The sequence below is a fragment of the Gopherus flavomarginatus genome, chromosome 6 (genome assembly GCF_025201925.1).
Source record: "Gopherus flavomarginatus isolate rGopFla2 chromosome 6, rGopFla2.mat.asm, whole genome shotgun sequence".
NCBI lineage: Eukaryota > Metazoa > Chordata > Testudines > Testudinidae > Gopherus > Gopherus flavomarginatus.
Genome location: NC_066622.1, coordinates 91,051,374 through 91,079,333, shown reverse-complemented (window position 1 = coordinate 91,079,333; position 27,960 = coordinate 91,051,374). Strand labels below are relative to the sequence as shown.

General features: G+C 40.0%; 1 protein-coding gene across 1 annotated transcript; it reads left to right on the top strand.

Moving 5' to 3' along the window:
• Positions 1–618: 618 nt before the first annotated feature.
• On the top strand, positions 619–27,960 carry TMEM26 (transmembrane protein 26). The gene is made up of 6 exons (XM_050958335.1): positions 619–809; positions 11,162–11,240; positions 23,108–23,224; positions 23,757–23,977; positions 25,059–25,135; positions 27,545–27,960. The coding sequence occupies exons 1-6, from the start codon at positions 619–621 to the stop codon at positions 27,958–27,960; spliced, it is 1,101 nt and encodes a 366-aa protein (XP_050814292.1).

Sequence of the window (27,960 nt, the reverse complement as noted above, 5' to 3'; positions counted from 1 at the left end):
AATGGCATGAGGTAAGGCTAGAAAGTCAGCCCAGATTTTCGCTTGAGTTCTGTATATTCTTCCTTTTGCTGCTTTGTCAGACTGAGTGTTGAAATTATTTTGCTAAAGCAACGTTTATCAGGAAAGGGGGGCTGTACAACTCCAACTACAGAAGCTGATTCCACTGGTAACTTTTCTAACATCTTTTGCCCTTTGATATAAATGAAACAGCAGCAAATAGAGAAAAGGGATGAAAACAAATCATCAGACACAAATCTCCAACTTTTCTAATCACTGACTGGAGGATTGAGGCGGGGGGGTGGGGTGGGGGGAGAAGGAATCCTTTATGTGCCTGTGACTCAATGAGATCAGCCAGTGCTGTGCGGAGTCATGCATTGGACACCACTATAGTTTAAAAGCCTGGTTTTCATTTTTTTAAAGAGTTTTCAGGAAGTCTGGAGGAGGGGCAATGTAGTTTTTTTGTTAAACTGGGCCCCTTTGTTGAGATGGAACAAGAGGAAAGGTCTATCTGCTTGTGGTGCATACACACATCAGTTATTCCTAGGGAAACTTCCCATCGCCTATAAAAGGCACTGGGCCACCGCAGTACTGGGAGAGGAGGTGGGGGGCCAGCTGAGAATGGAGCTGCTAGTGCTGCTCAATGCCCTGGTTACACGGCTGCTCTTTGTTCTACACTCTCTGATCGGGGTTTGGCGAGTGACTGAAGTGAAGAAGGAACCCAAGTACTGGCTGCTGGCATTGCTCAACCTCCTCCTGTGCCTGGAAACTGGGCTCACCCTCAAGTTTAAGCAAGGCAAAGGCTACAAATGGTGAGCATATCCCCTTGACTCCTTCAGGGTGTCTTTTGGCTATTTGCATGTACACTTATTGCAGATCTGAGGCTCACACTAGCTGGATTGCTATTTTATTTCAGAGCTGAGACTCACTTTAGCTCTGCTACACAAGCTGCTCTTGCTTTGTCTTTGTCGAGATTTCAGGAATTTTTGCATCCACTGCTACAATAGGTTTGCAGATAGGAATTTGGGGGGCAGTAGAGTTCTGGACAAGCCACTGCAAAATCCAAAAGAACTTTTTAAAAGGGTAGTTTTGCATCAGGCTTTTTGGAAATCAAACTTTTGTCAGAGAAAGCATTGGAAACTGTGAGAGTTTCATGCAAGGCATTTTTGTTCTAGTGCTGCTGATCTAGAGTGCTGAAATAGCTAGGAAGAAAAACTACATAACTCCTTTTTGCCTTTGCTACAATCTGCACAGACAGAAAATCTGGGCTCTTTTTGAGCAACAGCTTGTCAGGTAGCAACTGTGCAAGGGCAAAAATCCTAGAGAAAGCAGGTTGCTCCATGCCATGATATCCACAGTTTTCCTGGAATATTATTCCTCATCAGTGCTGGCTGCAACAATGATTACCCTGAACTGACAATCAACAAATAAAGATGTCTAAAAGCCATTGGCATGGTATGATGTAGATTCTGCTCGGTATTTCAGTTTCTAATCGGCCTGAAGTTAAATATGGGAGCTACTAAATTGAAAATGCTTCAATATAAATGAATGTGGGTGAGAGACAAAGATTCCTTAAAAACATACCACAGTTTTCCCTAGCACAAGAGTTTTACATGTCTAGAAAGTGTTCATACAAACAGATGACTTTGCTTCTGTCCACATCCCATGTGATTCATTACTCTAAGAGTGAGCCAAATCAACAGCTCTGTGTAAGCAGAGGTAAATGTTTGCATCTGCCAGTATTATTATGGATCTTCCATTTGTAGAAACTCAAGCCACATGTCCCTGAAAGTAAATAAACAGATAAAAAAAGAAAGATAGTTTTATGATAATAAATGCTGACACCGTTGTGTGAATGAAATACGTTATAAAAGTCCAAAGTATTATTGTGAAGCAAGTCACACACTTGTCACAGTCTAAACTCAAATACCCTCATAGCACTTCCATCAGTCTTCTACCTGAATCCATACCAGGGCTGTACTTTTTAAATAATGCAGTAACTGTTTAGTGATTATAGGGATCAAAATACATGTTTATTATATAGAAGCAGTGTAGGAACATCCCATTTTTGTCAACATCAGCAGTTATGCAAAGGAATATTTCACAGACCTGTTTTCAGAAAATTCAAAGAATAGTATTAGCTGTGCAAATAAGTTTGCATTCAACAGAAATCAGTGAAAAGTCTTGGGGCAAACAAATTGACTCAGGAGCTAGAGCAATCATGCAGAAATGTTTTTAAAAAAATTGGACTCAATCCTGCACTCTGTGACTTCACTGGGAGTAAGATCAGGCCTGATAACAAGAAGGTGTCTAGACATTTGCGGATAATGGGTAAAATTTGTATGAGCACCTAAGTGAACTCAAGGCCTAAGCCCCACTGATGTTTTTCCCTGTAAGTTCAGTTCCCTTGTGACTTGCAAATGGGCTAAACTCCTATATCACTAAGGCACTTTTGAATTTTTTACCCAACATCTTAGTCTGAAGCCTATTTACAGGGAGTTGAACTGCTACCTAAAATAGATTAATGATTCTGCAAGAAGTTTAAGGAGAAGGTTTTTTTAAAAGTTACAAGTTTGCTATTGTTAAAATCATACATGACACAAACTGATACCTTCACTGGCATTTTCAACAGAGAAGGGATGGAATAGACCCAGAGACTGAACTACTCTCACCACTAGAAGGCATCCTTCCAGATGAAAGTCAAGGAATAATAGAGAGTATCCTGGAGGAAGCTTGCACTGCCACTGCCACTAGTCATGCCCTGCCTGGTCAGCGAATAAAAAAGGGGCGTTTGCCTCCAGTGCTGTCAAGCTTTTAGACCTTTCCACAAGGCACTCAATTCAGCATACTTTTTTTTTTTAAATCAACTACCATAGAATATTGGGAACAACTAGCCCACCATGTTTAATGGGTATTTTCAAAGTATCTGCTCAGTCTTTTTTTAATTCCATATAAATTCTAATCTCCTCTGTCTTCTTGGTGGGGTTTCCTCTGGGATCCTCACAGGAAGTCTTTTCCAAGAAAGATACCCTTGGCAAAATGTTCATTTTGACTGTGGCTCTTTTTCCCAACAAAAAAATTGTATACTTCCCCCCACACTCCAGACCTCTTCATTTGCTCAAACAAAAAGAGATCTTCAAGATCTCTCTTGAAATTTGAATTCCCAGGTATCTTATAAAATGTTGCCCGTTTGTACCCAAATGTTTTCTGGACGCATGACTTTTCAGTCTGCAAATTTAAAGCAAGCATTTTTCTCAACTTTCTAGAAAAGCTGTTTAATATAGAATCGTAGAATATTAGGGTTGGAAGAGACCTCAGGAGGTCATCTAGTCCAACCCCTGCTCAAAGCGGGACCAACGCCAACTAAATCATCCCAGCCAAGGCTTTGTCAAGCTGGACCTTAAAAACCACTAAGGATGGAGATTCCACCACCTCCCTAAGTAACCCGTTCCTGTGCTTCACTACCCTCCTATTGAAATAGTGTTTCCTAATATCCAACCTAGACCTCCCCGACTGCAACTTGAGACAATTGCTTCTTGTTCTGTCGTCTGCCACCAGTGAGAACAGCCGAGCTCCATCTTCTATGGAACCCCCCTTCAGGTAGTTGTAGGCTGCTATCAAATCCCCCCTCACTCTTCTCTTCTGGAGATTAAATAACCCCAGTTCCCTCAGAATGCTCCACTAATAGAAGTGATGGTGGTCAATTAGGAAACTATGTATAACATTTATATCAATTTTTGCAGACATCTTTCCTAACAAAAAGCTGGTTCATATAAGGCACGCTGTGAAAAGCACCTGGATAGACGAATGACCCCAGAGAAATGCAGTTTGATATGAAAAAGAGGACCAGTAGCTTTAGTCTTTAAGATACTAGCAGAAATGGTCACACAAAAGGAGATGAACAATTAATCTCTCTCATCTGCTAGTAGTTGCTCACCTATTGATAGTGTCTCACTGGAAAAAATAAATAAATATAGTCCAATCACAGAGGGATGGTTCAAAAAAAAATATGGGAGGTGATTGTTATTGAAAAAATTAACACACCAATTATATACCCAGCAAAATAGACAGAGGACAAACAGATATTTGGCTACCTTTTATTCAATAGTCAGACAAAGTACATTCATTTCCAAAAAAACCTAGCATTCCTGTCCAATAACATTTGATAGACATGCCATGTCTGTTAAATATGTGTAGTCAGAGATTTCAGTCAATTTAATATAAGCATTAGAAATGACATGCCATGGGTATTAATGATCACTGTGTAATACTGTAACTCTTAAATAGAGAGATCTAGTGGCTATATTCCTCTATAATGTCTCTTTAAACAAAAGCTCAGAGTCGTAATGATTGTTTTGAAAAGGAGGCATTAATACTACCTAAGTAAATAAGTTCCACTACATTAGATATTTTCCTTCATAGTATTTCACACAAGCATAAAACTTAGATGAGGAAAAGAATATTTGCTTATTTATTTGGATTTTTAAGAACGTAAAGAAGGATCTATCCCAGCCTCTAGATACCCCCAACATTTCTTTAAAAATCAAAATAAAAAACAGCTGGTGCTATCTGTACCATAAACTAGCAATAACCAGCTAATATAGTCAAACCCCTGGACATTGTAGGATCATTTCCTAACTGGAATTCATGGAATTAGCTTTATTCTGAAAATGGTATAAGAAAAACCCTACTGATGCCTCTCTATTCATATTCTTTATAGATATTTCCATGTCAGCCAGCAGGCAGCTGCTAATCCCAATTGAATAATGGAGCTGAGCAAACAGTTCATGCCCAAGTTTAGGTGCTGATCCTACAATGTATTGCACATGGAAAGAACTCTGGGCCCACGGAGAGCCCCACTGAAATCAGTACAAATTGCAAAGCTTGGGTATGTAAAATCACCACAAACTGCTCCTGAGGTGGAAACCGGATACAAAGAATTTTGAGTTAGTTTAAACAATAAATACATTCAAGAATTTTGCTATCAAGAACATTTTGCAAATGGGAAAAGGGAAAATTTGATGAATTGGGGCCCAACTCTGCAATACACTGCACACAGGATAACCCCTATGCCTGCACAGAGCCCTAGTTGTACTGTGCTGAGCAGCTACATAAATGTCACAACATTGTCTGCTCTTGGACTGGATATTCCATCCCAAAAATGAGAGTCCTGCTACATGACTTTATCCTTCTAGATTATACAACTCAATCAAACCTACAAAAATAGTCTAGAAAAACCAACGTTTGCCACCCATTATCCTATAGTTATTTCCTATAAGGTAAGGAAAATACCCAACATGTTCATATATCACCATGATTTAGCAGTTGGTAAACACTCCATTCTTACTGATGCTCACTGATTATTCTGTGTAAGGAGATCGTGAATACCTTGTGACCTTCTGGCAATGGGCTAGATTAGTGATCTTCCTGTAAATCTGGGGAAAATGTAAGAGGTATGATACAATTCTTAATCATTGTTTAGGAGGAGTTCAAGGCTGACTGTTCATATATAGGTAAACTCCAGTTATTCAAGTAAGTCAGGGGACATCCAGAGCCTCTTTGGATACTTAAGAGTTTTAGATAAATTATATTTGGATTTGAGGGATAGAAATGAATTTCAGATCAATCAGTTTAGATAACTGGGTTTACCTGTAGTCAAAAGTAAACAAATAAGATCTAGATATCAGGATTTAAATTTATGTATATACATATATGATCACTGCACATTTGAGCAGAGGTTTGTGTGACTGAACAGTTTGCATCAGTGTTTAATTTGTAATGAAAGAGGTGCCAGGGCTCAAGCAATTTTTTTTTTACTTTCATAACTGACACAGCAAGCCCAGAGGTGCTGGGGCTATGAACGGCCAAGCCTAACATGCCTGGCAAGCCCTGGCACAAATTAAGCACTGGTTTGCATCATATCTGAGACTGTCTCTACAGAACAGCCATCAAATTTTGTCCACAAATTATGGTTAAACATAGTTGCTTGTTGCATTAGCACAGGCAATTTTAACAGCACACATGGAGATTAAATAATATGAAGGAGCTGGCCAAGGAACATTTCCTCTAGGTTGCTCCTTCTAAAAAGAAAGGCAAGGTTAAAATGAGCTCAGCTGGCTAGAGACAGCCTCATTAGATCAGCAGCATTAACCTGCCAACTAGAGGAAAATTTCCTGTGCTAAAATCCTACAGGAAAGATATGCAGTGTAGCAATAGCCATGCTGGTCCGAGGATAGTAGAGAGATGAGGTGGGTGAGGTAACATCTTTTATTGAACCAACTTCTGTTGATGAGAAAGACAAGCTTTCGAGCCACATAGAGCTCTTCTTCAGGTCTGGGAAAGGTGCTCTGAGAGTCACAGCTAAATGCAAGGTGGAGCAGATTGTTTAGCATAAATCATTAGCACAAAGCAATCACTTTACGTCTGACCTATCAATACTCATCCTCAAAGGAAACCCGCACAACAGCTTCAAAAGATGAGCCTGGGAGCTTAAAATTATGAATCTGCTCAACACTAAAAATCATGGACTAAACAAAGACACTGGATTTATGGATTATTACAACAATCTATAACCCACTAACCATAGACACCAACTTCCTTTCTACCAGGGAGGTGCTCGACTCCCCCCATCCTCCACCCCAGGCCTGCCCCACTCCACCCCTTCCTCCAAGCCCCTACCACCACCACCTCACCTCTTCCTACCCTGTCCCTGTCCCCATTCCACCCCTTCCCTCAAGGCCCCACCCCTGTCCCTTCCCACTCCCACCATGCCTCTTCTAACCCCCTCCCATGAGCACGCCCTTTCTCCACCCCCTCCCAGTGTCTTCTGCACACTGCAAAACAACTGATTGTGGTAGGCAGGAGGCGCTGAGAGGGATGGGGTAGAGTTGGTCAGCGGGGCCACCAGCAGGCACTGCAGGAGAGGGGATGCTTGGCTGCTGATAGGTGCTAAGCACCCACTAATTTTTTTCCATGGGTGCTCCAGGGCTGGAGCACCCATGGAGTGGGTGCCTATGCCACAATCACTCTCTTTTTGTCCTATGACTGCACAGGTGTTAATGGACCACTCTACCTTGAATGGCCCCTTAGAATATCTGCTAACTGCCTATGCTAAACACTCTGCTCCACCTGTGTCACAGGGAGCACCTTTCCCAGATCTGAAGAAGAGCTCTATGTGGCGTGAAAGCTTGTTTCTCCAATAAAAGATATCACCTCACCCACCTTGTCTTACAGGAAAGATAGGTAGCCATCATGTGTTTAGCTAAGATTGTCAAACATACTAGTTGTTTTCTATTTTACACCTGCTTCATGTTTCTACGGTGAAAATTAGAATTACTTCACACTCAGAATATGACTATACTTCCATCAGTCTTTTAGCTGCATCTATACCAGGGATTAGGTCGACCTAATAACAGTGCTTGGGGCACAAAATTTTTCACAGCCCTGAGGGACGTAGCTATGTTTATCTAATTTTTAATTGTAGACCAGGCCTTATTTTGTTCTTTTCTGAATTGATCTAACATTAAAACAAAAAATGGAATCAATGACATCAGAGTGGATTTGATTTAAATGATGATTTAAATCACTAGTCGGGAAGACTCCATTTAATCATGGATTCCTACATAAAAGTGCTTTCTTGTTGGTTGTTATAACCTTAATACATATTCTTCACAACTCAGAGATAGATGTAGATTTCATTTTTAGAAGGTACACACTACATTTTTAAGTGATTTATTTTGAAAACTTTTCAGATTAGTTTTACAGCTATATCAGAAAATGAATGATTGGTTATTTTATTTACCAAAGGTAACTGAGGCAGATATTTATGAAGTTATTGGGAGGTGAACTATCTCCAATTCAACAGGTTAATCATTAATATTTGAAGGATTTTCTTGGCAGGCTGTATTAGGAGGAAAACATCACCAGACAGACATTTAAAGGGTTTTATTTAACTAAAACAACAACATTATGTATTCTGGATTTTTTTCTTCAACAGCAAACATATAATATTTAAACAAAACATGCATATGAATGTTTTAATTTAGTTAAGCTTTCAAGTTTTTTAAAATCAGGTTTGTTTTTGTTAAAATTATTTTTAACTAAAATAGTTAAATGAATTTTTTTTTAAACCAAAAATTAAATCGACTACGTCAGCCGGGTCAACATGAGAAACTTAAAATATTGGCTTCTGCAGCTTACTCAGTCATTTTCACCTTCATTTTCCTGTTTGTACATAATCTGGAAAAGAAAAATAAGCTTTCCTGTTTTTTCAAGTCCCAAACGATTTCTCAATTTGGAATGAATTAGTCCAAAGGAAGAAAATATTCTTTCTACACTGGCAGAAGAAGCTACTGCTGTTAAAAGTGATAGTTTTCCCTTCTAGTGAGAGAATGGTATGGTAGATCTCAAATAAATGAAGGCTACACTCAGAAAGCCCTCAAGACTTCTGGAATATACTGCTCAAACAGTTTTACTTTTCTTTCTACTGCCTGTCCCTCCCTTCTCACATTTATCTCCAGACTTCTTGTCCAGATCTATTCCACTCAGAACAATCTTCTATTCACTGAACTTTTTGAAACTTTTCACTTTTGCACTTTTAGAGAGAGGTAAGAGATTGACTCTATGTACACAAAAATAATAATAGGAGATATACCAATCTCCTAGAACAGGAAAGGACCTTGAAAGGTAATTGAGTCCAGCCCTCTGCCTTCAGTAGCAGAACCAAGTACTGATTTTTGCCCCAGATCCCCTAAGTGGCCCCCTCAAGGATTGAACTCACAATCCTGGGTTTAGGAGGCCAATGCACAAACCACTGAGCTATCCCTCTACCCTCTACCACTGCACAAATTTGCAGAGGGACAGTAGGGTCAAGGATGGTTATTTCTCACCTCTCTCATATTTATTTATTTATTTAAAACCGTTCTTGCTGTTAACAAGCATGTTATCTTACACAAGTCCACAGTTTGAGAACCGCTAAACTAAGCATCTCTGATGGTATCTTCTAGACTGAGCACTGAGTCCCATTGGGTAAATAGAAAGATTAACCTAAATAACCTATACAGAAGCCCTTGGAACCCCATAAGATTGGGTCCCTAATCCATGAACTATTGGAACTCATTTACAAAACTTTTCTTAAACATTACATGACTATATTGTCTCATACTATAGAATCAGAATTTATAATCCCTATTGCATGATGAGATATCTTCGAGCTGTAATTTATCTTAATTAAAACAATCTTTAGATAGGTTTTTCCCTCAAAAAGCTTATCAAAAAATACCGATTTAAATAAAAAAAATCTGATTTTTTAATTTTTTTTTAAATCATTGATTTTTATCCACCCTGAATGACATTGAAATGAAGTAAAAAATTAAATAAATTTAAAAAACCAAGGAGTAACTGGGTAGTTTTGAGGGCAGTAGCATCAGGAGTTTGACAGAGCCATTTTATGGCAGTTCAGCAAACTGGTACTTTTCTCCGGTAGCAATCATCTCTTGCTCCAGAAAATAAGCTTTAGTTTAGCACCTGCTCCAAAATCTTTAGCCTTTATAGCTGCAAAAATAACCCTTCTAACCTTCAAAATGTGAATAAAATGTAAATTAGTGATGTCTGCAGAAATCCTGAAACAATAGCTCTGCTCACCTCAGTCAGTGTTAACTATGAAATCTAACAATGATAATTTAAGTGTGAATGTTGTTAACTATTTCACTGCTGCCCAAAGCAGCAAAGAAAAAATGGAATTGGTCATATTATGAAGATCTGCATAATCTCATTTTGAGATGAGGGTCACAAGAGGGTAGAGCTCAGACTGTGGGTGGAGCAGCTGAACTGACTGCAAGCCAAAAACTGAGCAGCTGCAACAAGACCACCTAAATTGCAGAGCAACAGAAGGTCAGAGGCTGTCACCACAAGATCAATTTGAGTGAAAAAAGGCTGCTCTAGGGAAATAACTTAACAACAAAAGTATAGTAGAGGGGCTAATATTTCCTATTATACCTGTGAACATCTTTAATTTTGCTGTCACACCATCACGGTGAAAAGTTAGTTAAGGCTGTTTCAAGCAGTTTCATGTGATTTCAGGATTTAGTGATCAGGAGTAATGACAACCAAATAAGTTTCCTCAGGCTTGCTCCTGCACCTGTGAAGTCAAGGGGAGTTTTGTCATTGATTTTAATGGGAGTAGGATTAGATTCTTAGGGTTTGAATCAATGCCCACTGAAGTCAGTGAAAAGACTCCCATCACTTCAAGAGGCTCTGGATCAGGCTCATTCAAAACAAGACATTAGATGGAATACTAACAACATTGGACCTAACTCCTGGTCCAAAAAATGAAGATGAAGAAAGTGTTGACTTGTATTTTATTGGGAAACCTGAGCAACAAACACAAGAACCAAAAAAGGGGGAAATGTGCATAGACGGTATGATAAAATTCCTCAGCGTTCTTGGAAAACATGGCCAGCTCAAGAAGGTGAATGCCACAGGTGTCAGAAAGTGACACTATGAAAATCATCAAAGCAAGCAAAGGTGATACAAAGTGAAAGGGAAAGCAGAGAGATCCACAACAAACAAGGTTACAGAATTTCCAGTGTAAGCGACATGCATATCTGGCCAGTATCTAGTTTTAGTCCATGTTGAAGGATTCTTTGGGGAGGAAACATTTGTTTTGGTTCAGGATATTTCTACCCTTGTACTTACACATGGACTCTGATCTCAAACTCCTTTTACACCTGTGTAACTCAGTGGAGTGACTCCTGATTTACACCAATGTGAGATCAGAAAGAGAGCCTTCAGCAAGAGATTTTTATATACCCACTTCCACACAGAATTGAGTGAGCAGAATACATGAATTCAAAGAAAAACCTTCATTTTGTTTTTGAAAAAGGTTTTTAAACAAACCTAATCTTTGAGAAGCTGACTAGTAAACTCGTGTTAAGACATACATGTATTGATTGTATTAGGAATTCAGTGAGAATGGCAGCTGTTAAAGTGTTAGTTGCAGTTACCCCTCTGCCTTATATTCCATATGGCAGAACTCACAAAACACTTATTAAATACAGTTCACACTGAAAAGTAACATTCTGAATATTCCACTCAGAAAATGGTAGGATATATGTGGTGCTCATACAGTGTTGTAAACTAAGCCATTGTTTCTTTTTCTTCACAGGTTTTCTCCAGCAATATTTATATATCTGATTAGCACAGTACCATCATTATGGCTACTAGAAACTCATCGTGAAACTCAGGTATTTCTTATGGTATTTGAATGAAATATATGGAAACTGATTCCATTATTCATAGTCTGTCAGGTCTTATTTTTATTCTTCATTCCATTCTCTGGTGACACTCAGGGCCCCAGGCAGCAGCAAAGGAAGCAGGTGCTTGGGGCAACCAATGGAAAGGGGTGGCACATCCAGCTCTTCGGCAGCAGTTCAGTGGCGGGTCCCTCAGTCCCTCTCTTTCTCTTTGAGCTGCCACCGAAGTGCCACCAAAGAGGAGGAGAGGGAGCGGAGGACCCGCCATCGAATAGCCACCAAAGAATGAAGCGGCACGACTGAGCTGCCACCGAAGTGCCGCCGATCGGCTTTATCTTTTTTTTTTTTCTGCTTCACTGCTTGGGGCGGCAAAAAAGCTGGAGCCAGCCCTGATGACACTACCACTACAGCTCCAATAGTAACATCTTTTGATAATGTTGGATTGGCAGCACTTCATTAAATTTGAGACCAAACTCTTTGGTATTCTGCTGATATGGGCGGAACTGGAAGTCTTAAGATAAATGATATACAGCCTTGCACTTCTAGGTTACTGGTCTGAACCCAACTTAGGCTGGCAATGGCATTACCATCAGATAGCTGCTTAGTGGCTTAGGTAAAATACAATACTGGTTCCAGGCCAGTTCTCAGCAGACAGGTACCATGGTCAAGGTCGAGGCATATTTGCCCACTATTGTTAGGAAGATGACACAGACACAGTCACTGCCAACCCTGTACTCCTGATGGATGAAATTCACCCCCTGTCCCACTTTATCCCTATTTTGAGGGTTTAAGTAGAGTTAAGTGATGCACAGGCCTCCTGCTGGCCCTCTGACCAGAGATCAACTGACTTCTATGCTCTCTTATTAAATAATAGAGCCAGTCTCCAGAGCTACTACACGTGTGATGAAGCAGACAGGGACAGGGCCTGCCTGCAGGAAAGCTGGATTCTAGTCCTAGCTCTGCTGCTGATTCCCTCTGTGACTTTTGGAAAGCCACTTTTATCTATGCCTTATTTTCTCTTTTTTAAAAAAGTATACTTATACTTACTCCTTTTTGGGAAACATTTTGAAATCCCTGGATTAAAGGTGTTCTGTTAAACCTAAATCCTCTTGAGGATTATGACAACTTTACATTTCAAGAGTGGAATCCTCAGCTGCACCAAGGAAAAGCTTGGAGTATTTATGAGTGGGTATGGGAAGCTGCAAATGAGTCAGCTGCAGCTTTCCAATCACTAAGCTAATTCTGTGCCAGTTCCAGCCCTAGTCCATATAGTTCAGAGAAGCATTAAGGTTCCTTCCTATCCTTAATGCACCCCATATGCCGGGTGGTGGGGGACCAATAGAGCATAGAACAGGGCTAAATATGCTAGCTCTTAATCAGCTAATGATTCCTCAGTGCTGGATGATTGTCATCTCCCCAATTAGGACATCTTTAAATCCCCTTAGCACTGCCAGAGTGGCACAAAGATGTTTAGCATGGATCAGGATTTAGCCCCAAGAGTTGCATTAGAACTTCCTCAGAAGAGCCTGAGAGGATCATTAACAGAAAGCAATAGAAAGAAAATGCATAAGTTTGATTAATCAAACACAGAGCCTCATTTTCTTCTTTGAAACATTGTTAGATCACAGAGAAGCGTTATCAAATATTCAAAATTGCATTTGCACTGAGATTGCCTGAGGCTCTTTCTAAACACAGGAGTCTTCATGTTTGGCACATCTTCCTAAACATTTGTGAACAGGTAAAGTGGATATTGAGAACATTTGTAATGATTAACTCTGGGCTAAGAAACAGGCTAATTTTATAGTCAAAGGCAGTAGATTATTTCCCAGAATGATGTTACAACATGGCATACTTTGTATTTTATTGATATACTGCTCCTCTGAATTAAAGTGGTACTATATCAAGTAGATAGTTTAGCTTATTCCTGGAGAGGGATAGAGGATTCTGAAAGTACATATAACCTAATAGATTCGAACCAAGGCCTCAGGGAAGGCCATCAGTCCTGTTAATAATTAGGCCGAAATGTAGCACCCAGTCACAAGTGCTACTCTTTATAATAAAATATCTTGTGCCTTTTCTAAATAACAGGATCAAGACCAGGCAATTGTGCAACAACTGCAGAACATTTATTGAAAACACAATAAAAAGATTTTGTGGTAACTGAGGCAATAAATACTATTAAAGATTTTACTCTCAGATTGAATCCCTAAAAGTAAACATTAGCCCTCCCCCCACATAGTAATTATTTAGGTCATAATTTAATATGTACTCCCCTACCACTGAAGAGCATGCAAGTTTTGCTTCCATAAATATCACAGGAATAGGCACAAGTAATAACATACACACACACATACAATAAAATACAAGGCATTGTCAATATTTCACTTCTGATATATAGGGAGTGCCTTGTATTATTTAAAGCAGTGATTCTCAAACATATTTTTTCACAGACCACTTGAAAATTGCTGATGATCTTGGAAGACCACTTAATGATCTTTCCAAATGTTATATGTACTGTTAGCTAACTATTGTAAAGCGCTTTGGATAAAAGTGCTAGATAAAAAAACCCTTAATAATAATTAACTTTTTTTGTTCTATAAAGAAAAGCCCACAACTCATATTTTTAATATCAGTAGTCCTACCTTTCTAATGTGATGGATGTGCCCTCTCTCCCCCACTGTGGCAGCCACAGAGCTGGGGCTGGGAAGGAGGAGGAGTCTGTCACCAGCAACCACAGCCCTGGAGCTGGGGAAAGTTTACTCTTTCTCTGGCCACCGCAGCCCTGAACATCTCAAATTCCCCTCTTCTCACCCCACTACCCCCTCCCACCTACCCTCTAGTCCTCCCAAGGCCACCACCTCACCGCACATGTGCGTCTTCCCCAAGGTCCAGCATCTAATTAGTGGAGCCACACCTGCGACTCCACTAATTAGGTGGGTGGCCCTTCATTCTCTTGTGTGCAGCTGCCCAGGCGCACACCTTAGAGGGAACTACCCGCGGACCACCTGAATGGAGCTCTCGGACCACAGTTGGGATGCACTTTTTTAACAGAGGGTTATGGTATAAAGTCAGATTGAACTGTGTTGAGTAAAAAAAATTACTGTCAGTAAAATCAGTGAATTAAATAGCAAGGTAGAAAAATGACAAATATTATAATCTGTAAAAACACAGATTTGAGACATTCCTGTTTTCTTTCTAAAGCTTAAGGACCCAATTGAGCAAGTCACATTAGAATGTGTGTAAATGTGGTGCTGAATAGAGAATGACTTAAGTATATGCTTAACTTTATGCGCATGCTTAAATGCTTTGAATCAGGCTCACAGAGAGCTCACATGTACTCGAGCAACAGCCCAGTTAAAGATAAATTTCCATTCAGTACAAAAGAAATCACAGGTTGTGCCAACCAAATATTTATTTTAAACAACCCTAAACAGTTTAAGAAGAAACCAAAATCTATCCCACAGACAGAACTGGTGCTTTGTACTACATCTGGCAAAGTTTTGTGGATGAATAGTTTGTTTATTGCAAAACACTGCTTTGGGTTGACAAACTATTTGCAAATTTGGGTAGAATATGGAAAATAGTTTCAGCTGAAAAAAATGAAGACAGTGTCAAAACATTTTGTTTTAGCCTGTTTGATATGAAACATTTTCACTTTTCATTTTGAAGTGATATTTCAGTAGAAGTTTAGCTAGATTTATCTTTAAGAAGGGGAAAAAACATCCAAAATCTAAACAAAAGAAAAAAGTAATTCAGGGTTTTTGGCAAGAAAAAAAAATGAAAAGTTCCATTTTGAGTTAACCTGAAATGAATTTTTTATTTTGGATTTTTCAGTTTGGCCACCAAACTAAGAAAACCATTGTTTGCTTAGCTTTGCTCTGTCCGTTTTAAGTACGATTTTCATGCTAGAGCCAACTTAATATATCATCCTACTAATAAATTAATGTTTGTTTTTCGTCACTTGCCCTGACTTTTTTGCTAGAGACAAAAGACTATATTTAAACAGGTGTCCTCTCCTTATGTCATGGGTAGGGCCCTATCAAATTTACGGCCATGAAAAATGCATCATGGACCATGAAATCTGGTCTTTTGTGTACTTTTACTCTGTACTATACGATTTCACAGGGGCAGGGGAGACCAGCATTTCTCAAATTGAGGTCCTGACCCAAAAGGGTCTGCAGGGCGGGAGGAGAGGGGGAGTTGCATGATTATTGTAGGGCGGTCATGGTATTGCCATCCTTACTAGCGCACTGCCTTCACCGCTGGGCAGCTGGAGAGTGGCGGCTGCTGGCCAGGCACCCAGCTCTGAAGGCAGCACAGAAGTAATGGTGGCAATATCACGACACCCCCTCAACACACACACAATAACACTGTGACCCCCCACCACCACCACAACCCTCTTTTGGGTCAGAATCACTACAGTTACAACATCGTGAAATTTCAGATTTAAATATCTGAAATCATGAAATTTATGATTTTCAAAATCCTATGACCATGAAATTGACCAAAATGTACCATGAATTTGGTAGGGCCCTAGTCATGGGTCAGCTTCTCTTCACATTTAATCCTGCAGGAAAGTCATAGTGCAGAACTGGCAGCATAACATGCATTTCCATAGCAGCAGACTATGAAGGTCTCCAGGATCAACATCATTCTTTGCAGTACAGCACCCTAGGTGCGTCCGTTGCTTCAGAGGGCACAATACTGTGAGGTACTGAGCACTCCCATGGAGTTTTCAAAACTCTCAACTCCCACAGAAGTCAATGGCAATTGAGGGTGCTTTGCCCCCTGTAGCAGTGGGTCCAGAATAGAGTTGGTCACTCTTTGTGAAAAGTTTATTAATTGGTCTTTAAATTCCATTTACAAACTGTTCGCAATCCCAAATGGAATTTTTTGAATTAGTCTATAGGGTTTTCACAAGCTGTAGCAATTGCTCTTTGCAGTATCAAATTTGGCCTGTAACTGATCATGATATGGTTTCTGTTCCTTGATTGGATCACTTAATGTTTATAAATACAGTAGAACCTCAGAGTTACGAACACTAGAGTTATGAACTGACCAGTTAACCACAGACCTCATTTGGAAGTGGAAGTACACAATCGGGCAGCAGCAGAGACCAAAAAAAGAAGCAGCAGCAAATATAGTACACTACTGTGTTAAATGTAAACTACTAAAATAATAAAGAGAAAGCAGCATTTTTCTTCTGCATAGTAAAGTTTCAAAGCTGTATTAATTCAATGTTCACTTGTAAACTTTTGAAAGAACTACCATAATGTTTTGTTCAGAGTTACGAACAACCTCTTTTCCCGAGGTGTTCGTAACTCTGAGGTTCGACTGTAGGAACAACATGTGAAGAAATCATAGGGATGTTGATTCTCATTTTAGGGGAAAAAAAAGTAGGAAATAAGGTTGCCCAGGAAGTTTGAGGATTTTTAAAATGTCTTCCTATCTTTTTTTGCACAATAAAGAGAATTACATGTAGCTACATATATAGACCCAATATTTAAAAATAATTGAGTTCCTTCCTGACACAGAAAGAAAGATGTAAGCTAGATTTATTCACTGCCTGCCAGGCTTTACATTCAATTTTCTCTTGTCATATTCCCACTAAATAACTGCATGTATATAGTGGATAGACAGGCTGGGCGAATAGCTCTGGCGCCAATGCTCCCATTTCCGCTCGTAGGTACTTTGTAAAATGAACAGCTCTTCCCCAAACTTCCATGTGAACAAACACCAGTTTCATAAGTATTCACAGAGAACTGAACCAGAACAAGACATGAATGTAGTTGGATCAAATCAGGACTCAGACTAAATGAACACGTCAACAAATATAGTTGTCCACTGTTTGCTCACATCTAGTCCAGAATAAGATATAGTCACCACCCTAAGGAGCACAAGTCAGGGCAGAATTCTTCAGAAGGAGCAGCCTAGCACTGAGGAAGAAAAGCTCACATTAAAACACAAATAGCTTTAGAAACAGAAAGAGGAACTCAGACAGATACTGACAGAGTAAGTTGCTTTTGTATGTATGTTCTCTGTTTCCTCACCCCTTCCCCAATATGACAGTCCTCACCTTGCTCACCAGGCTGCAGCTTTGATGGTGCTAGGAGCAGTTGAGATACTTTCTCGGGTGGGGGGAGGGGGGAGGAGCTCTCTCAAGTGGGAACAGCTGAGGCTGTGTTCCACATGTTCCCTCTCCTTTTCCTACCCACTTTCCTTCACTGTGTTGGGGCTGCTGCTGCTTCTTATCCTCCTGTCACTTCCTTACTCCTGCGTCTGAGCCTGGATTCTGGGTCTGTCCCACCTACTGTACTGTGTGTCATGTACATAGCACAGCCAGGCTCCTGTACCAGATATGGACTGAGCTTCCTTCTCAGAGCTACACACCAGACGCGTTCAGTATAAAAGCAAGCTATTCTGCTGGGTAGGAAAGATAGAAAATGTGGCAAAAGACCAGCTTGGCTAAACCATGAGATCTTGCATGATCTAAAAAATAAAAAGGAGTCATATAAAAAATGGAAACTAGGTCAGATTACAAAGGATGAATATAGAAAAACAACACAGGAATGCAGGGGCAAGATTAGAAAGGCAAAGGCACAAAATGAGCTCAAACTAGCTACGGGAATAAAGAGAAACAAGAAGACTCTTTATCAATACATTAGAAGCAAGAGGAAGACCAAAGACAGGGTAGGCCCACTGCTCAGTGAGGACGGAGAAACTGTAACAGGAAACTTGGAAATGGCAGAGATGCTTAATGACTTTGCTTCGGTCTTCACTGAGAAGTCTGAAGGAATGCCTAACATAGTGAATGCTAATGGGAAGGGGGTAGGTTTAGAAGAGAAAATAAAAAAAGAACAAGTTAAAAATCACTTAGAAAAGTTAGATGCCTGCAAGTCACCAGGGCCTGATGAAATGCATCCTAGAATACTCAAGGAGCTAATAGAGGAGGTATATGAGCCTCTAGCTATTATCTTTGGAAAATCATGGGAGACAGGAGAAATTCCAGAAGACTGGAAATGGGCAAATATAGTGCCCATCTACAAAAAGGGAAATAAAAACAACCCAGGAAACTACATACCAGTTAGTTTAACTTCTGTGCCAGGGAAGATAATGGAGCAAGTAATTAAGGAAATCATCTGCAAACACTTGGAAGGTGGTAAGGTGATAGGGAATAGCCAGCATGGATTTGTAAAGAACAAATCGTGTCAAACCAATCTGATAGCTTTCTTTGATAGGATGAGTCTTGTGGATAAGGGAGAAGCAGTGGATGTGGTATACCTAGACTTTAGTAAGGCATTTGATACGGTCTCACATGATATTCTTATCGATAAACTAGGCAAATACAATTTAGATGGGGCTACTATAAGGTAGTATAGTAAGGTATATATATGGTATAAGGTGAATAACTGGCTGGATGACCGTACTCAGAGAATAGTTATTAATGGTTCCCAATCCTGCTGGACAGGTATAACAAATGGGTTTCTTCAGGGGTCTGTTTTGGGACCGGCTCTGTTCAATATCTTCATCAACAACTTAGATATTTGCATAGAAAGTACACTTATTAAGTTTGCAGATGATACCAAACTGGGAGGGATTGCAACTGCTTTGGAGGACAGGATCATAATTCAAAATGATCTGGACAAATTGGAGAAATGGTCTGAGGTTAAACAGTATGAAGTTTAACAAAGACAAATGCAAAGTGCTCCACTTAGGAAGGAAAAATCAGTTTCACACATACAGAATGGGAAGAGACTATCTAGGAAGGAGTACAGCAGAAAGGGATCTAGGGGTTATAGTGAACCACAAGCTAAATATGAGTCAACAGTGTGATGCTGTTGCAGAAAAAGCAAATGTGATTCTGGGATGCATTAACAGGTGTGTTGAGAGGAAGACACGAGAAGTCATTCTTCCGCTCTACTCTGCGCTGGTTAGGCCTCAGCTGGAGTATTGTGTCCAGTTGTGGGCACCGCACTTCAAGAAAGATGTGGAGAAATTGGAGAGGGTCCAGAGAAGAGCAACAAGAATGATTAAAGGTCTTGAGAACATGACCTATGAAGGAAGGCTGAAAGAATTGGGTTTGTGTAGTTTGGAAAAGAGAAGACTGAGAGGGGACATGATAGCAGTTTTCAGGTATGTAAAAGGGTGTCATCAGGAGGAGGGAGAAATCTTGTTCACCATAGCCTGTAAGGATAGAAGCAGCAGCAATGGGCTTAAACTGCAGCAAGGGAGGTTTAGGTTGGACATTAGGAAAAAGTTCCTAATTGTCAAGGTGGTTAAACACTGGAATAAATTGCCTAGGGAGGTTGTGGAATCTCCATTTCTGGAGATATTTAAGAGTAGGTTAGATAAATGTCTATCAGGGATGGTCTAGACAGTATTTGGTCCTGCCATGAGGGCAGGGGACTGGACTCGATGACCTCTCGAGGTCCCTTCCAGTCCTAGAATCTATGAGTCTATGAATAAAGTCCTTTAATGTTCTGCCAGGTATGGCTGAGGTTAGCTTAAAGAAGATATGTTACACACTGTGTCACCTAGCGGCTGAACAGTGTACTATAGTTCAGTATTCCACTACAATTCAGGGTGGTGCTATGGCTCTGTGATTGGCTCCCATTCTACGTGCTGGATCTCTGGTGATGCTGGGGGATGATTATCAGTTTTGGAGTCTGGCAAGGATTTTTCCCACATGGCAAAATTGGCAAAGTGCTGGGTGGGTTTTTCACCCTCCACCTGGCATCCAAGAGGCCTAGGCTGGGGGTTTACATTACACTTGGTGCAACTTTCTCAGTTTCAGTGCCATAGATGAATTAAAAATAGTCTAATTCGAGCTCCCTGTCACCCAGTGGGTTGCCAGGGCATTGGCCCTGAGCACAGTCATGCATAGTGGTGTTTGCCTCTATCTCTTGCATAGTTTATGGCTCCTACCCCGAGTGGCAGGAAGGAAGTGTGTTGTGACTCTGGTTTCTAGGCAGTGTTCCTTGGTAAGCTTGACGGTGTAGAGAGGGCATAGCCTTCACACTCCTCCTCAGGTTTATAGTCCCACCCAGGCCAGGGGTGCCTCTTGAGATGTGTACTGAAACACCCCCCCCCCGGGTAATTTGGGGTCATTAACCCAATTAGACAATAGCTTTAAATAAAATTGCAGTCTCCTCATTTAACCTCATGTCTCATTGTTTTCATGTCCACAGTAATACCTCTGTCTACCTTCCTTCTCATAAGATACAAAACCTCCATAGTCCTTTTCCATCTCTCCCTGTGAAAAAAACCTCCCCCACCCCAACCCACACACAAATAACCCAAACAGCTAACCTAAGAGCTTTTTTCTAAATTTCCAGGTTATTGGGGAAGGGGCTCTGTTTACAGCATTTGTCCACAATTACTGCACAGTGGTACCTGAGGTGCTTCACTTATGCTCCATTCTAAGTAAAGGGGAAAAGTAGAATCTCAAATACAGGTATTTGTTGGAAGATGTTGCCTTTCTACTAGCATATAGCTCCCTAGCACTCCTTGGAAACCAGTCTGTTTGCTGCAGAAAAAGTTAGGATGGGATTCTTACTTAGGCACCTAACTTCCATTAAAATCAGTTGGAGTTAGGTGCCTACTGTTCATACCTTTGTGAATCTCACTCTTAACTCCTACACTGATGCGATGAGCATGCTAGAAAACAATCATCCAGGCCTGTCTGGCAGAAATAGGATGGGATGAAAGTCTTCAATAACTGAGGAGTTTGATTTTCTAATTAGCTTTGTTCTTGAGTAGAATGAAATGAGATGCTTAGGGATTGTTTGGAAGACAGATTTTTAAAATCATATCCAATCTGCAAGAGTCACTGAATATCTGTTCCCTGCACCATAGTAGTTTCTTTAGTCACCGCAGCTCCATGCAATGAGGATTTGTTTACTGAAGTTCAGCAATTTCATGGTTTTTTGTCTTCATTACGTTCTCTCAGAACTGTATGTACTCAAAAAGTGCAAATAGGTGCTTTCTTGCTCTAAGGGGATACTCAGCAGCATATGCCTTTCTTTCTTAATTAGTCCTGACATTTCAGCAATCACACCAGGAGTTTCCTTGAAAGATAGAAATAAATAGCCTCTTGCCAGAAAAAATTGTCTATCTTTTCTTCCTCTGAGAGATCTAATGGAAGGAGAAATGAAACAACCAGAATAATTACAGACAGGTCCTCTGGATAAGAGAAAGTTGCCTTGAAAATAGTCCCCTCCCACCTAAAAAGCATAGGTCACACCTGTCTTCAGATTAGAATGCAGCTGTCAGCCTTTACCTTGATTTACCTTTTAATCAAAGGGAGCCTGATGGGATATTTTTGGAACTATTGGTGGCATATTAGAGAGAGCTGCAGCATATTGCATTTATGAAGTGAAATCAAAACACTACAAAAGTTTCCCTACCATATCAGCCATTGGTGTTGACTCCAGTTCCAGAGTGAAATTCTCCCCAGCACTACATCCATGCACCACTTAAGTCTTCAAAATGTAGAATGCTGCGTTAGCCCCCTGAACAATGGGAGAATTTCACCATTAGTGAACAGATATTTTTCTACATACCCAATGATTTTAGGGTAAATAAAAAAATTCCTAATTCAGTAAAAAGTCTTTTTTCTACCCACTGCAGACACCAAAAATCATCTATCCCTCTAAGATAATGCTGGGTTTTGCACCCATGCATGGAAGGTTGCCATATGTTGTATCGAACTAGGTTGTAAGGTGTCATTTTTGCATTATTTGAATGCTCTCCTGCGTAATGAAACTATGGAGAATGGCGCCAAATTCTGTTTACACTGATGTAAATCTGGAGTAACACCACTGACATCAAGTACATTACTACAGATGTAAAGTGGTGCAAATGAGCAGAACTGGACCAATAACCTTAAGCACACAAACCCACTAAGATAATACAAATCCTATATCAGACATATTTGATTTTGCTAAAATATACTGGCAGTTACTAGAAAATTCAACAACACACACAATATAGAAAATCTACAATATTCTGTTTTACAAAACTGGGTAGTAATTTAGGGGCTCCCTAACTGGTCCCTACAAACTTATGTGAATTATGAAATAAATGAACTAATAGGGTGTCACTATTGATAATCACAGAGAAAGCCACAGAACTGATAGCCCTAAAGGGAAAATGATAGTTGTACTGAAACCTCTTCCCTTTCTAAATGATATTGCGTTGGAGTTTTCTGATGCGGAAAGAGAAAATGGTCAGGCAAGGGGTGGGGGGAAGCTATCAGTGCTTGTGGCGGTAAATGGTTACCTGTCATTTTTCTCTTATTTCTAATATGTGCTTATTAAAATATGTCAATAAAAAGGCAGTTGAATAGATTCTGAACGAAAAATGTTTACCATACAACTAGAACTCTGCTGCAGTGTCTGGGTCCTACACTCATACTGCATTTACTAATCCAGCAAGTCAGAGTCAAACTTCAGAAGTAAAACTAAGTACAGTACAATGTTGGCATTACATGGTATTTTAATAAATGAATAGGTAGAACCACAGGCTCTCTCAGAGCTAGTTGGCTTGGAATTCACAGTACACCATCACAGGAGGTTGGGCTTCAGGAGTGACATCCATTGTGGGCTTGTTGAGACCGGGATCAACATACAGATGAGGCTCAAGTTCTACAAAGGGGGTGAGCAAGTGGCATATTGCAGTTTGCTTTTAGAGCATAATGCAAGTACGGCTAAGGCAACGGGAATGGGAAATTGGGGGATTAAATGTTGGAAGGGAAGGGAGGAGATGTCTGTCTAGGATGAAGTAGTTGGGTGAAAATTCAAGAATTCTTCTCCAGCTCCATGATGTTTTCTGAGTGTATGATGTTTTTTTTATTGTAGTTTTGCAGTAATGAAACTAAACAAACATGGGAGAATATCAGCAAGAGAGAAGACTTCAATCAATTAAAAGAGAGTACTCCCAAAAATGAGGGAGCAGATCATCACATAATTGAGTCGGTGGGATACCTTTCTCTACTCAGTGCATAGACCTTATTATAAATAGGGGCACAGAGATAAGACATCACTATTTGGGTCTATGTGGTGAACCTCCCTTGCACAGGACAGTTTTGCAAATCGGTGTGATGGAAATCATCATTTATAAAAAGCCATTGGTGTAGATGGTGCTTGTGCTCTAAATGTTGTTTCTAGGATTGGTCTGAGTCTGAAGGGACTTCTTTCCTCCCCCAAGAATGACAAAATGCAGTTCAACAATTTTGGAATTACAGTGGAGCAAAGTGTAACAGTAAGTGAACAATGAGAGAAGGGGAGAAAAAGAGATAAATCAAGAGATAAATCAACTTGGTCTGGCAGTCCATTTAGTGAGTCACACCAGCAGCATGAAATGGTTTGCTTTAATTCTGCTTGAAGAAAGAACTAGCATGATCAGTTGAATTGAAGGTGCATTCAGTGGAGATAAGTTTTTATAGCTAGACCATCTCATTTTCCTATAGTTACAGTATTTTTCTTGTTGTTTTGGTCTTTGCAATAGGCTAGAGTTTTTGTCTCCCAGCTCTCCACAGTGTGCGAGACTGTATGGACGCTAGGACTCCACCAGACTTTTCTGCTGCTACTAATAATAGGGAGATGGCTTCTTCCCATTGGTGGTGAAATCACCCGTGATCAGTTGTCTCAGCTGCTACTAATGTTTGTGGGAACTGCAGCAGACATACTTGAATTCACTAGCGAGACCTTGGAAGTAGAAAATGTAAGGTAAGTAATATTTCCTGAAGTATGTCATTTTTATCCAAGGTTATACTGAAGACTTTCTTGTTCCATTCCAAGTTTTGTAATCTGTGTGAATTTGGGGTTGCTGCAATTGTATTATTCAGAGATATCAAGAGATGGCTACTGTCTACTTTTTATCCTCTTCTTTGCTTCCATGGAGGTCACAAGTAGTCCCCATCCTCTTCATAGGAGGTTATTCATAATGAAACATGTCACATTCAATCAAAAGGAAAGGACTCAAAGAACCAGGAAAATGGAGTAACTAACACACGGTGTTTAAAATATAGACAAGTAGAGCTACTCCAACTATTTATTACAAAGCGAGCCTCTCCTTGGTTAGTGATTTGTTCACAAGCTAATCTTGATTGTGTTGTAGTTCAGATGCTTTTCAGACTGTGTGTTGTTTGCAGACAGTTTACTGTGGCTTTTCATTATCCAAGCTGCATGTTCAGTTACCTGATATGGTTTCTGCTCCCTGAGTGGGTGACAAGGAGAGAGTAATCTGCTTCCAATGTGAATTTTCAGATTAATAATCATTAGCATGATTTAGAAACATCTTCAGAAATACTCAGTTATCCAATTGCCATAAAGAATGTGACCTCACAAATAATGGGAAACTGAACTTGGCACTTTTGTCCCTGAAAATGTCCATACATTATTATTTTTTCACTATTCAGCTAAGCTGTACCTATAACAGAACTTATTTAACAGCAGGGAAGGCTCTCTCTACATAACAAAGATGGTTCACGCTCAACAAAGGTGTGAAATCAGAGTAGGGTAGAGCATCTTCTCCTCGTTGAACCTCTGAATTTATTTTCACACTCTGATCACTCTTGAGTATTAACTCTGAGGTTTGGTCTAAATCACACAGCTCAAGCAGGTGGAAAATGCAGACCAACTGTAGGGATTCCCACCAGGTGCTGCCCCAGATTTCTCCAGAATTCTGCTGGAATAACACATGAGCCCATTAGATGTACTGTTGGGCTCCACATCCTTTTAAAAGTGACAGTGTTCTAAATAGTTTGGGGTTCATTTCGTTAGTTACTCACTTTTTGTTTGTTTTTAGGCATAACCATGCTCTTGTTTATGCAATTCTTTGTGTATGGACTTGGAGTATGTTGCAGTTTCCACTTGATCTTGCAGGTTAGTATCAGCAAAACATGTTTTTCAGAGATGAGCATGTCTCAGGGGCTGTGCACACTTACAGCACTATGTGAATGAAAAAAAATACCACCGCCAAAGACTATGCTGAGGGCTTTTGGACAGCAATTCACATCACAGAGACAATGATGCGTTATTCAAAGGAAGCTCAGCATCAGCATAGAAAAATAAGCATACTTTCTTTTGAAGGAAGAATTATTTCAAGCTGAACTGTGATCTCTTTAATATTCACTATTTGTTTCCAGGCAAACTGGAATTACTGCTGACATGTCAAATAGGAGTACCTGCTGTGATTGTGTCATTATAATGGAAAAATTGACAGAACCTTAACTATAAACCCTGGGGCTAGAGTCTCTCCTGGAAGTAGGCTGGCTCCCACTGGGGTAGATGATGGCAAAGAGCCCCTGAGTTGGGATGTCTCTGCTTAACATGAGGCCAGCCTAGCCCATAAAGTGGATATGGCTGGCTGAGAAAAGGGTGTAGCCAGATGCTCCCCCACTCAGTAGCTCTGGTCCATAGAGCTTCTCTGGAGACGATAAAAGTATTAAGCTGTTCATCCTTGGCATGAACCCCAAGGAACACAGGTAGGGGGGAGAGATAGCTCAGTGATTTGAGCATTGGCCTGCTAAACCCAGGGTTGTGAGTTCAATCCTTAAGGGGGCCATTTGGGGATTGGTCCTGCTTTGAGCAGCGGGTTAGACTAGATGATCTCTTGAGGTCCCTTCCAACCCTAATAATCTATGATTCTAGTAGAAACATCAGGAGTCCTACCTCAGGGTGATTTTATCCTTTTGCAAGGAGGGCTTTTCTGGTACAGGGAGGCATTATGAACATCTCCCTATATCACCATCTATTATTCTGACCCCTCTTTTCTCGGAGTGTACAATTCAGCTGCATCTCATGTATATAATCAGCTCGAGCAAGAATTATTTTCAACAAGTTTTCATATAGAATTAATAAAATGGCTCAATCAGTTTTTTCTTCTGGGACTTTTTCTTGAACCATTTTCTTACACAGGATATTAGGCTTTTTTAAACATTACAGTTGAGGAAATATTTCCATGTTTTAATGTTTCATTTTAACAGCTCACTGCTACAAATTGATGCAGGAGCTTCTAAGATGTCACATTAAGATCTACAGATATATGGACTGCTAACAATGTATTATTTCAAAAATACATACCACTCTAGTTCAAGAAAACATTCAAATACCCTTAAAGGATCATAGCATTAATTTAAATGAAGCAATGTGTATGCCACGTTTTTCCTTGTCATTGCTATTCTGTTTTTTTTCCCCTACTTTTCACACTTGAAAATTAAAGGAAAGAGTATATGTATGATCTTTAAAGTATTTACCATGTGACAATTCTATTTAAGATAAATTTGTAACGATCACAACTCTGTGCAGCTGTTTGTGTGAGACACAAAAATTTTACTTTTACTGATGCACCACTGTGCTTTGTAACAAAGGGCTATGTCAGTGCTTCACATGACATTCAGGTGCATCAAGGCAGGATATTTCAAGATGATGCACAAGTGCATAGAAAATTCAGCAACAGCATGCAGAAACTTTTGTTTCTCTAATGAATTCAACTGAAATGCTCCACTGTTCTGAGAAATTTGCCTTCCATTCTTGACCAAATTATTTAAATCCAAAGAGATAAACAATACAGTTCTTCTACTGAATGTGTCATGATTTATGATAAAAAAAAACTTGTGATTATACCCAAGTATCTACATCTTCTTTTTACCAATTAAATCTAAAAAGTAACCTCGTTTCTGTTGTAAATTTTTTATGTTAGACAACCATATTTATCATGAATGAACCCTAGATATTACCTTGCAGGTGCAATATCACTGTAAGAATTTTAAGTTAGCTAGTGGGACATTTTCATCCGGTTAAGAGAGGCTCATGCATACAAGTTATATTTCCACATGATTTAGTATCCATAAAACTGGAAATAGATAGCAATGACTAGAGTCATGCATACTGTTTCTAAGCATTGTACATGCCTCCCATCCAGTATATCCCAACCTTAACCTGCAAGGCCTGCTGTATAAGCCATGTACCATCACTGAAAGGAGGCTACTGGTCATACCAAATTTCTATGGTGGGTGTGTGATACCCAGCAAGGACAGAATGAGACCAAACTGTTTTTAGGCCCTGTTCAACAAGACACATATGCATATACTTAACTGTAAGCACATTCTTAAGAGTGAAGTGCATGCTTTGCTGAATCAAGCACTGGACATACTTAATTCTGAACCTTGACCTGCAGTGTTGATAGTTTAATGCACTAATAATCCACTCTCCACCTCAGAGCTGCCCTTTCAGACTTTTATGTTTAGGTTTCAGAGTGCTACATTAACACAGAATGTCTTTTATTTACAGTGCAACATATTGGTTGTAAACTATCTGTGTCATCTACGAGAGTCCTCACTTTACTGCTGTGCAGACACAGTGCAGACCTGTGGAACATTGGAATCAGCCTTTTCATACAAGATGGCCCTTTCCTTGTTTTACGTTTGATACTGATGAGCTATTTTAAAGTAATCAATCAGATGCTGGTGTTTTTCACAGCGAAGAATATCTTAGTTGTGATGTTACAACTGTACCGTCTAATAGTGCTATCGTTAGATTTCCGTGCTTCCCTGCAGTATCTACCAAGCAGCCGGATAGGAGGAGTCAGCTGCTGCCCATGTGAGCCTAATGATACCACTCTCCCACCCAGCAACTGGGATACTGATATAAGAGAATGCACTGCTATTCCTCTGGAGGATTCGCCAGTCCCATCAGAATATCAGTGA

Coding starts and splice junctions, on each gene's coding strand:
- TMEM26 (XM_050958335.1), top strand. CDS start 619: ATGGAGCTGCTAGTGCTGCTCAATGCCCTGGTTACACGGCTGCTCTTT. Junction 11,241..23,107: donor AAACTCATCGTGAAACTCAG/GTATTTCTTATG, acceptor TTTTTATTGTAG/TTTTGCAGTAATGAAACTAA. Junction 25,136..27,544: donor GTTTCCACTTGATCTTGCAG/GTTAGTATCAGC, acceptor TTTTATTTACAG/TGCAACATATTGGTTGTAAA.